The 11,893-nt window shown below is 47.9% G+C and overlaps 1 protein-coding gene across 1 annotated transcript in view; it reads right to left on the bottom strand.

Moving 5' to 3' along the window:
* Nucleotides 1-275: 275 nt before the first annotated feature.
* Nucleotides 276-11,893, bottom strand: part of IL2RG (interleukin 2 receptor subunit gamma) — a 61,775-nt gene continuing 50,157 nt past the window's right edge. The window contains exon 8 of the mRNA XM_073556156.1: nucleotides 276-1,066. Within this exon, the coding sequence (XP_073412257.1) occupies nucleotides 929-1,066 (138 nt within the window). The 3' untranslated portion in view covers nucleotides 276-928. The remainder of the gene's footprint in view (nucleotides 1,067-11,893) is intronic.

Genomic DNA, 11,893 nt, shown 5'->3' with positions numbered 1-11,893 from the left:
ACCCTAATTCCAACCCTAACCTTCATTCCAACCCTAACCCTCTTTCCAACCCTAACCCTCTTTTCAACCCTAACCCTCTTTCCAACCCTAACCCTAACCCTCTTTCCAACCCTAACCCTCTTTCCAACCCTAACCCTCTCTCCAACCCTAACCCTGATGGAAAAATAAAAATAAAAATATTTTCTTTATTTTATTAGTTCTGCCTACCTATGGGGGTGATAATCGGGGGGTTCATTTACTTTTTATTTCATTTTGATCACTCTGAGAGTGATTGATGAAGAGTACTGTGTGACACTCATTAAGTCCATGCCTCAGAGACTGCAAGCTGTTAGAAAAGCCAGAGGTGGTGCAACAAAATACTAGTGATGTGTTGGAGTGTTTTTTGTTGGTTTGTTATTCATGATTCCATAATTTTTACCTCAGAATTGAGTGACTCCATAATTTTTCCCCTATGCTTGGTTTAAAAAAGTAACCATTACTGACTACCAGACTACCACATTCTTTGTTCTTGATTTCTTTTAGTGTTTCTTAAAGCCAGAAAGTTGCCATTTGAAATGACTTTAGTTTTGTGCCATGTCTGTGATCTGCTTTTTTCTACAAAATTAAACAACTGAATGAACATCCTCCAAGGCCGGTGATTCCATAATTTTTGCCAGAGGTTGTATAAGCAAATGCTTTGTTAACCTAATTATTATATTGAGTCTTTATCCATTTCCTTTAAGCTGTTGTATGTCTGAGGTAAGAGCTGTCATATCGGTAAAAAAAAAATAATTATCCAAACTGTGTCTAACACTTCAAGCATAAAGCAAAGGCCAGCAAATAAAACAATGCTGGAAAGCACTCCATATAATGAAACACTGGCCAATTTTTTTCTACAAGAGGGTGTGCAGCTAGCTCTATGCCCTGCACGAATTTGCTTGCACATGAGTCACTTTGTAGGGGAGGTGGTTGTAGGATTTTTCCCATCTGGCCCAGTGCAGTCAGGGTCTTCAGTGACTGTGCAAAGTGTCTCAGTATAATTGGTCTGCAAGTTCTCCACATCTTTTTTTGAAATGCCGAGCCATTCCTATAACGAAAAAGCATTATGAAACTCAATATGAACAGTTATCAGATTTATTACATTTTCAACGGTAATTTGATAACTTAAAGGAGATCTTTCACCAGTCTGAGCATGTTAAACTGGCTACATCATGAAATAGGGGCTGCAGAAAAACATAGTTTTTATATTATAATATCTCATCTCTGCTACAAAGATATTGACTTGTAAGGTTTAGGTTATAATTTGTGATCTTTTTCTTGGGGCGTGCACTTTATGACGTTGACCAATCATAAACTGGAGGTGTCATGCAAGAAAAAAATATCATGCCCCCAACAATAACTTAGAACAGGCTTTTTCTTGTATGAGCCATCTAATGACAGTCTGCTCTCTTCACCGGTCTCTCTTCAGAGCTGTTTGTGATTACATGAAGAAGTGTTAGTAATCACACTCATCTCTGCTCTTGCTCCCAGTATTTTTCTGTCACACACAGCTCTACAGTCAGATCGGAGAGAGCAGACGGTCTTGGTGTTTGTCGAAGAAACAGAAGGATATAATGAGTACAAACTGGATTTTATTGGAATATCAATACATTTCAGCATTGAATCAGTGCCTTCTCTACTTATTCTAGGTTCCATCTGGAAGGACCTTATAGGATGGCAGCATGGGCTCCTGTACTTCATACAAACATATACTGGCAATGGCGCCCATACTCACTCACTACTACATAGCGCCTTTTTCTTTTCTCCAACCTCGATTGTAAAGGTTATCTCAAACTATTTAGCTTCTGCTAATCCTTGTGATTTTGAGATTGTTTATTGATGAAACTTTGAACTTTATGATAGTGGTAAATTTAGGTCAATACATTTTTCATTAATTTATGAAAATATCCGAAATATGACGACAATTTTTTTTAAAAAAAACGTCATTTTCAAACTTTGAATTTTAATGTAATGATAAAAGGTGACCTCCGGGAAAATGGCCGTCAAGAGCGGTGCATGCTCAGATTCAGATCTCAGCATCGAGATCTCGTTGCTGAGATCTGAATCTGAGCATGCGCCGCCCCCAGCAGCCATTTTCCCAGAGGCCACCACATCACAGCAGATTGAGATCTCGGCAACGAGATCTCATCCTGAGATCTGAATCTGAGCATGCGCCACCTCTGGCGGCGATTTCACCAAATGGCAGCAGAGCCCCGCTGCACCACAGAGCATCACCGTCGCACCTGTCGCATAATTCCGGCAGAGCCCCGCCACCGATCCTGTCGCAAAATGCCTGCAGAGCATCGCCGCACAACCGCCAAACCTGTTGCTAAAAACCAGCGTAACTACCGAGAACCTGTCATGAGTTATTCAAGATTCTGGACAGATGGTGCAGGGGTTAATAGGGAGAGCCTCTCCTTGACGCCAGGGAGGGTTTTTATAGCCTTAGGTGAGCACCCCTCCCTGTCGTTTATACTCCTAACTAGAGTGTGCCCGACCCTGCATCGCTAGAGCCTCTCGCCTGTTCTCGTACGTTGCTTGGTGTATGATCTGTTCTGGACTTGGTTTACGTCTCTTGGTTTCTGATTTGGTACTGTACTGCTTGACCCGTGTATGACCCTCTGCTTCCCCTGACTGCTCTCTATCATCCTGATTCTGTACTGCGTTGCCCGACCCGTGTCTGACCCTCTGCTGCACCTGACGATCCTCTGCCATTCTGAGTCTGTACTGCATTGCTAGATTTGTGTATGACCCCCTGCTTTATCTGACTATCGCTGCTGCTCAGCCCCTGTGTGACTTAGTCTCCTGCCTGTCACCTCTGCGTCCCGGGTGTAAGCCCCGCCCCCTCCTCTGACAAGCGGTCACATGGTGGAAGGGCCTGCGGGTACTGAGTGCCTCTCCATCGCTCCTCCCCTCCCGCAGGTCCTGTGACCGTTTTCCTGATCTCAGATACTGCGCCCCTGCCCGGCCACCAAGAGTTACCTTCCCCTGGAGTCTCAGCATCTTCAGGGCCCGCTGACACTCGAATGTCACGCCACTCCTGACAGCTACAACAGGTGAGCGTGACATAAACGACCGTTTCAGTTTTTTTTTTCCTCTGAAGAGGAAAAAAAAAAAAAAGAATGGGAAGTGTGTGTTATACTCATGGATACAATGCAGGCTCTATCCGAGTAAGTTAAGCAGCTTTCATAAATGTTCCAAAAAATGAACGTGGAACAACGCAGTCTGGCCCACACTCATCAGCAGCTGGTCAGTACTGTGCAAGGGGCTATGGCTCCTGAGAGTAGGGATGTGTCCCTCGCGTCCCCTGAATCTCCGGTTTAATTACCTGATTTCTTTTCCGGAGACAAAAAGGAGTTCAGGGCTTTTCGGGAGGGATGCAACTTATTCTTCTCTCTGAGGCCCCGTTCATCTGGGGGAGAATTTCAAAGGGTGGGGGTAGTGATTTCCTTGCTACGGGGTGCCCCTCAAGCTTGGGCATTTTCACTAGCACATACAGCACCCAAACGTATGACTGTAGATGCGTTCTTTGAGGCCTTGGGCCATATTTACGACGAGCCTGACAGAATACGCCTGGCGGAGGACATGGTGATGAGTGCACGTCAGGGTCGGCACTCTGCGGAGTGGTTTTGCTTGGAGTTTCGGCGGTGGTCAGCCGAAGTCACTTGGGATGATGCTGCACTCCGGGGACTGTTTCGTAGAGGTCTGTCGGAACGCCTTCAGGACGTTCTGGCCCTGCACCCGCCTCACGATACTCTGGATGAGGCTATGACCCAGGCGGTACGGATGGATCGCCGTCTGAGAGCCAGAGGAGTGATGCACTCCGAAACATCTTTGTTCTCCGGAAGCAAGGAGGTGGAGGCTAGTTCTATGCCCATGGAAATTGGCGCCACCTCGATCCGAGAAAAGGACGTCGGCGTGATAAACAACTGTGTTTCTACTGTGGGGAATCAGGACACTGGAGGAGAGACTGCCCGTCTTGTCCGGCGCCTGCCAAGCCGTCGGGAAACTACTAGGTCTGGGTAGTGATCGAGGAAGCTGCCCAGACCCTCAGGTACTTTTTTCCTCATGCCCTAAATTTTTGCTTAATATCGAACTGGTGGTAGACAATAATCGTTTTATTTCTACAGCCTTGGTGGACTGCGGTTCATCCCTGAACTTGGTCAGTTCCAGCACAGTCTCAAGGGTCAAGATAGGGACAGTCAGGTTGGAGACCCCCCCTGAAAATCGTAGCCATTGACTCTTCCCCTCTCACCCGTGCGGGTATCTGTTATGTGACCAATAATTTAGTTTTACAGGTTGGTTCCTCCCATGTTGAGGACATAAGATGTTTTGTGATGGACAATCTGCCCGAAGGGCTGGTATTGGGCATGCCGTGGCTTCAACGGCACAACTCGGTAATTGATTGGGAGAAAAGAATAATTGTTAAATGGGGCCCGAATTGTATTGACTGTTCCTATAAAACTGTCCGGAGGGTATTCCGGAATACCTGAAGGAGTTTGAGGACGTGTTCTCCGAAAGTGAGACCGAGGCATTACCCCCACACAGGCCCTACGACTGCACCATTGACCTGATCCCTGGGGCCAAATTACCCAAAGCCCGTCTATTTAATTTGTCAGGGCCCGAGCGTCTGGCAATGAAAGATTATATTGCAGAAAGTCTCCGTAAAGGACATATTAGACCTTCAGTTTCCCCGATAGCAGCGGGGTTCTTCTTTGTCAAAAAGAAAGATGGTGGCCTGCGTCCCTGCCTGGACTTTCAGGAACTCAACAAAATTACCATCAAGAATGCATATCCCTTACCCTTGATTCCAGATCTGTGCAACCAACTCTCGGGAGCAAAGTGGTTCTCCAAATTAGATCTTAGGGGGGCGTATAATTTGATATGAATAAAAAAGGGAGACGAATGGAAAACTGCTTTCCTCACCACTGAGGGGTTATTTGAAAACCTTGTGATGCCATTGGGCCTCGCTAATGCTCCAGCAGTTTTTCAAAACTTTATCAATGTAATATTTGCAGACCTAATTGGCCGCTTTGTTGTCATTTATTTAGACGATATTTTGATTTATTCAACTGACGAGCACTCTCATTTATGACAAGTGAAAACCGTTCTTTAGAGACCCAGGGAGAATCAATTGTTTGTCAAATTGGAAAAGTGTACATTCTTTGTTCAGAAACTAACCTTCTTAGGGCTAATAATTTCTCCACAGGGGTTTTGGATGGATCCCAAAAAGGTGCAGGCCATTGCAGAGTGGGTTCAACCCCAGGACCTAAAGGGCCTTCAGCGCTTTTTGGGATTCGCAAATTATTATCGGAGATTTATTAGAGGCTTTTCACAGATAGTGAAACCCCTCACCGACCTCACATGTAAAGGGGCCGATATCAAAGATTGGTCTCTCTCGGCCAAACAATCCTTTTTGATTCTGAAAAATTGTTTTATGTCCGCTCCAATACTGGTACAGCCTGATCCATCCCTGCCTTTAGTTGTGGAGGTTGATGCTTCCGAGGTGGAGGTGGGGGCTGTTTTGTCTCAGGGACCAGCTACTCTGACTAATCTCAGACCCTGTGCATTTTTCCCAAAAAAATTCTCTCCGGCGGAGAGAAATTACGATGTGGGAAAAAGGGAGCTCCTGGCAGTAAAGCTGGCGTTTGAAGAATGGAGGCATTTTTTGGAGGGGGCAGAACATCCAATTACGGTCATCGCTGACCACAAAAATCTGGAGTACATTAAAACAGCGAAAAGATTGACTCCCAGACAGGCCCGGTGGTCACTTTTTTTTCTCGGTTTCAGTTCTCTATTACCTTCCGGCCTGGATCTAAGAACGTGAAGGCGGATGCTTTGTCACAAAGTTTTGAACCAGTGTCTGCCCCCGAGCCACCGTCATCCATTCTTCAACCCGGGGTGGTTATAGCAGAGCTATCATCAGAATTGGAGCGGGAGATTGTGGGGGCTCAATCTTTAGCTCCAAGGGCCAAGCCTCCTCATAGATTGTTTGTACCACAGCATCTACGTTCTGAGTTGTTACAGGAGTTTCATGACTCTAAGTTGGGTGCTCACCCAGGTATTGCGGCCACATGTGAGGCAGTAAAAAGAGTGTTTTCGTGGCCATCTAAGTCTGCAGAAATTAAGGAGCATGTCACAGCCTGTGGGGTTTGCTCCCGTTCTAAGAGCTCTCATTTCCGGCCGGCCGGGGAATTGGTACCTTTGCCAATTCCGAGAAGACCATGGACTCATCTGTCCATGGACTTCATCACCAATCTCCCTCCATCCCTGGGTAACACGGTGATCTGGGTAGTCGTGGATAGATTCTCAAAAATGGCACATTTCGTACCCATGGCCAAACTACCCTCAGCCGAGGTTCTTTCTAAGCATTTTCTTTCCCAAATCATTCTTCTCCATGGGGTACCTACTAATATTAAGTCCGATAGGGGGACACAATTTATTGCAAAATTTTGGCAAGCTTTTTGTAGGAAGTTGGGGATTTCTCTGTCTTTCTCCTCAGCATACCACCTGGAGAGCAATGGACAAACGCACCAATCAGTCATTGGAGCAAATCCTGCGGTGATTGACTTCAACATTGCAAGATGACTGGTGTGACGCATTGCCCTTGGCGGAGTTCGCTTTTAATAATCGGATTAATCAATCCACTGGTAGGTCACCTTTTTTCATTACTCTGGGATTAAACCCGCATTTTGGTGAGTTTTCACGTTTGGATTCAAACTGTCCGGGGGCCGAAGATTCGGTCAGACAGATTGGTGATCTGTGGGCTAAGGTTCGAGCAAGTATTGGGAAGGCGCAGGAAAAGTACAAACACTTTGCTGATAATAAGAGGGATCCGGGTCAGACCCTACACTGTGGGGATAAGGTATTGCTCTCGACACGTAACATAACTTTAAAACTGCAGTCCGCAAAGCTGGGCCCCAAATTCATTGGTCCCTATGTGATTACGGAAGTAATTAACCCGGTGTCTTATCGCTTGCTCCTTCCGTCTTCTTTGAAATTGCATAACATTTTTCATAGATCCTTACTCAAACCGGTAGGGTCGGTGAGGGAAGAACCCACACCGTTACCGCCCCCGGTATTGGTGGAAGGTCATCTGGAATTTGAGGTACAAAACATTGTGCAGTCTCGATGGGTTCATGGTTCTCTGCAGTATCTCGTCCATTGGAAGGGGTATGGTCCAGAGGATCGATCATGGGTACCGGCCAGGTCAGTGCACGCAGATCGTCTGGTCAGGGCGTATCATGCGTGATACCCGGGGAGGCCTGGAGGCCCCCCCGTTGAAGGAGGGGTACTGTCATGAGTTAGTAAGGATTCTGGACAGATGGTGCAGGAGTTAAAAGGGAGAGCCTCTCTTTGACGCCAGGGAGGGTTTTTATAGCCTTAGGTGAGCACCCCTCCCTGTCGTTTATACTCCTAACTAGAGTGTGCCCGACCCTGCACCGCTAGTGCCTCTCACCTGTTCTCGTACGTTGTTTGGTGTATGATCTGTTCTGGACTTGGTTTACGTCTCTTGGTTTCTGATTTGGTACTGTACTGCTCGACTCGTGTATGACCCTCTGCTTCCCCTGACTGCTCTCTATCATCCTGATCCTGTACTGCGCTGCCCAACCCGTGTCTGACCCTCTGCTGCACCTGACGATCCTCTGCCATTCTGAGTCTGTACTGCATTGCTAGATTTGTGTATGACCCCCTGCTTTATCTGACTATCGCTGCTGCTCAGCCCCTGTGTGACTTAGTCTCCTGCCTGACACCGCTGCGTCCCGGGGGTAAGCCCCGCCGCCTCCTCTGACAAGCGGTCACATGGTGGAAGGTCCTGCGGGTACTGAGTGCCTCTCCATCGCTCCTCCCCTCCCGCAGGTCCTGTGACCATTTTCCTGATCTCAGATACTGCGCCCCTGCCTAGCCACCAAGAGTTACCTTCCCCTGGAGTCTCAGCATCTTCAGGGCCCGCTGACGCTCACCTTTCACGCCACTCCTGACAGCTACAACAGGTGAGCGTGACAGAACCCCAGAGCACCACAGTCGCACCAGCCTGGGATGGGATTTACCGAAGGCCACTGCACCAACCTGGACCACTGAACAACCCCTGTTACCATGCTCCCCTGTGATCACTCCTCCACCTCTGCTGATCCCCCTCCCCAGTATGCTGAATTCAGACTGTAAGACGGACCCCCATTTTACACATTTTTTCCCTATTTTCCTCCTGAAAATTTGGGGTTCGTATTATGGTCCGTACGTCTTAATAGTCCGAAAAATACGGTATGTTCTTTCAGCTAAAATGTTCTTTTAGTCTCAATTTTTTTTCTTTTCAAAAGGCGTAATGAGAGTAAATGCACCCAAAAATGTATTAAATGATTTCTACTGAATGCTACAATACCCCATATGTAGTAGTATCCTACAGTTTTTGCACTCTAAAACTAATAAATAGCAAAAAACGATCATGTAGTAAATAAATTGCAAAAATGCAGAAAAATGCAAAACTTTATCAAAAAATGATGTGCATTTGATATAAAAATGGAAAAAGTGGGTGCACACCCAAACAGATAGAAACTTTAGAAAGGGTAAGACATGGTATGTCAAAAAAGCAAGACTTGCAACATATGTACAGTATATAACTAGCTAATAACACAATAACTTGTAACATCAGGCTACACACAAGTACCGTATTTTTCGGACTATTAGACGCACCGGACCATAAGACGCACCCCTATTTTCAGAAGGAAAATAGGGAAAAAAATAATAATAATGTGTCAAATGGGGGTCCGTCTTACAGTCCGAATTCAGCTTACCTGGGAAGGGATCCGGCACAGGTGGAGAAGTAGTCACAGGGGTCATTCAGTGGTCCAGGCTCGTGCGGTGGCGGCGGCTCTGTGCTGGGGCAGCTGCACTGGGGCTGGGGCGGGTGGGCTGTGCAGGGGCAGCTGTGCTGGGGCAGGGGCAGCTGTGGCAGGGGCAGCTGTGGCAGGGGCAGGGGCAGCTGTGGCAGGGGCAGGTGTGGCAGGGGCAGCTGTGCTGGGGCAGGTGGGCAGGGGCAGCTGTGGCAGGGGCAGCTGTGGCAGGGGCAGCTGTGCTGGGGCAGAGGCAGCTGAGGCTGGGGCATGTGGGCAGGGGCAGCTGTGCTGGGGCAGGGGCAGCTGTGGCAGGGGTTGCTGTGCTGGGGCTGCTGTGCTGGGGCAGGGGCAGCTGTGGCAGGGGCAGGTGTGGCAGGGGCAGCTGTGCTGGGGCAGGTGGGCAGGGGCAGCTGTGCTGGGGCTGGGGCAGGGGCAGCTGTGGAAGGGGCAGCTGTGCTGGGGCAGAGGCAGCTGTGGCTGGGGCAGGTGGGCAGAGGCAGCTGTGGCTGGGGCAGGTGGGCAGGGGCAGCTGTGCTGGGGCAGGGGCAGCTGCAGCTGTGGCAGGGGCAGCTGTGCTGGGGCAGGGGCAGCTGTGGCAGGGGCAGCTGAGGCAGGGGCAGCTGTGGCAGGGACAGGTGGGCTCTGCGGTGCGGTGGTGGCAGCGGGCGGCGCTCTGCGGTGCGGTGGTGGCAGCGGGCTGTGCTCCGGTGCAGGGGCGGCGGCTCCGCCGGCGTTTCTTCGCAGCCCGGAGGCCACCGCACACCCCTTGCTGGGCGCCGCCATGTTGCGGTGGCCTCCGGGAGCATGGACGCCGGCAAGATGGCCGCCGGTCCGGGGACGGCGCATGCGCAGCTTCAGATCTCGTGCCGAGATCTCGGGGGGCGAGATTCAAATCTCGGCAACGAGATCTCGCCCCCCGACATCTCGGCACGAGATCTGAAGCTGCGCATGCGCCATCCCCGGACCGGCGGCCATCTTGCTGGCGTCCATGCTCCCGAAGGCCACCGCAACATGGTGGCGCCCAGCAATTGGTGTGCGGTGGCCTCCGGGCTGCGAAGAAACGCCGGCGGAGCCGCCGCCCCTGCACCGGAGCACAGCCCGCTGCCACCACCGCACCGCAGAGCGCCGCCTGCTGCCACCACCGCACTGCAGAGCGCCGCCCGCTGCCACCAGCGCACCAGGTACCGTGCATTGCGACCATAAGACACACCCCCCACTTTCCCCCAAAATTTGGGGGGGAAAAAGTGCGTCTTATGGTCCGAAAAATACGGTATATGAAGAACTAGATATAGTATAGCAGGGCCATACAATACAAGTCATAAGTCTACATAGTGGATAATTAACCTAGGAGTTAATTATATCCAAATTCCAGCTAACATATGGAGAGTTGTCAGACAAATAAATAGTGGCACAGTGGCTTCCATAAATACTAGCAACTGGGCAGGTAGACATAAGTGAACATGATGGGCATAAAAAGCAAAACCTAAAATGAAGCCAGGAGTCCCTTGAGTGGCCCCCACTGGCTTGGATTATTATGGCTTACACTTTATAACATCTTTATCTGTTTGGGTGTGTGCCCCCTTTATTCCATTTGTACATGCACTGAACACCATTTTGTATTAAATCAAGTTTTGCATTTTTCCTCATTTATGTGATTTATTGATTTTTTGTGTTTTTCTACCAATAAGTCTGCCTGGCATTATCATTCTGTAAATATATACATAGTATTATATACATATATATGACATCTCTTGCCCACTAGCTATCAGTGTGTGTACAGTATATACAGGTGCATCTCATAAAATTAGAATACCATCAAAAAGTTAATTTATTTCAGTTCTTCAATACAAAAAGTGAAACTCATATATTATATAGAGTCATTACAAACAGAGTGATCTATTTCACGTGTTTATGTCTGTTAATGTTGATGATTATGGCTTACAGCCAATGAAAACCCAAAAGTCATTATCTCTGTAAATTAGAATACTTTATGACACCAGCTTGAAAAATGATTTTAAAATCCGAAATGTTGGCCTACTGAATATATGTTCAGTAAATGCACTCAATACTTGGTCGGGGCTCCTTTTGCATCAATTACTGCATCAATGCGGCGTGGCATGGTGATCAGCCTGTGGCACTGCTGAGATATTATGGAAGCCCAGGTTGCTTTGATAGCAGCAGCCTTCAGCTCGTCCGTATTGTTGGGTCTGGTGTCTCTCATCTTCCTCTTGACAATACCCCTCAAGCAGCTTGGATTGTCTGCCTCTCCACTCTTCCTCCAGACTTTGGGACCTGAGCAGGGCTCAGAATGTAAGAGACACTATTTGTCTTCTAGACCACGAATATGGCAGGAATAGTTTTGGGCTCCACTTGCAGAGCTCCCGAGGAGCAAGATCGGCAAAAATCCTCCAAGTGACCCCATTTTGGAAACTAAATCTCTCTTGAGATTAATATAAGGGTATAATGAGCATTTTACCACACAGGTGTTTCATTAATTTTTTTTTACTATTGGGTTGTGGGAAAATGAAAAATTACATTTGTTACAACAATAAGTGGATTTAGCTCAAAATATTTCCCTTTTTTACATTGTAAGTGAGAAAAGAAAGACATAAATTATTATGCTATTTCTCCCAAGCACGGCAATACATTATATATGGTCATACACAACTGTTTGGGCATATGGCAAGGCTCAGAGTGACATTTGCCGCTTGGGCACATATTTCCCTTAAATAGCTTGTGAGCAACATTTTCAGAGGCCCAAAGGTGCCAAAACAGCAGAGATCTCCCCAAAGTGATGCCATTTTACAAAGTAAACTCAGGGAATTCATCTATGGGTTTAGTGACTATTTTTCCCACCTGGCATTTTTCAGAAAATTGCAAAAATGTAGTTTTAGTGCCAAGCACAAAGTGCCCGACTTGTGCTTTTGGAGATTTGCATGGCTTAGGACCTACAGACAGATTCCCTTTAGGTAGGCTGTCTAGGACTTAACAATTGATGTGGGGTCTGACATGCCAACGATCAGCTGAAAACTGCTCGGGCA

The sequence above is a fragment of the Dendrobates tinctorius genome, unplaced genomic scaffold (genome assembly GCF_039654945.1).
Source record: "Dendrobates tinctorius isolate UK_male_01 unplaced genomic scaffold, ASM3965494v1 ptg000231l, whole genome shotgun sequence".
Taxonomy (NCBI): domain Eukaryota; kingdom Metazoa; phylum Chordata; class Amphibia; order Anura; family Dendrobatidae; genus Dendrobates; species Dendrobates tinctorius.
Note: the sequence above shows the minus strand (reverse complement) of the source record. Positions and strands in the feature narration are given on the sequence as shown.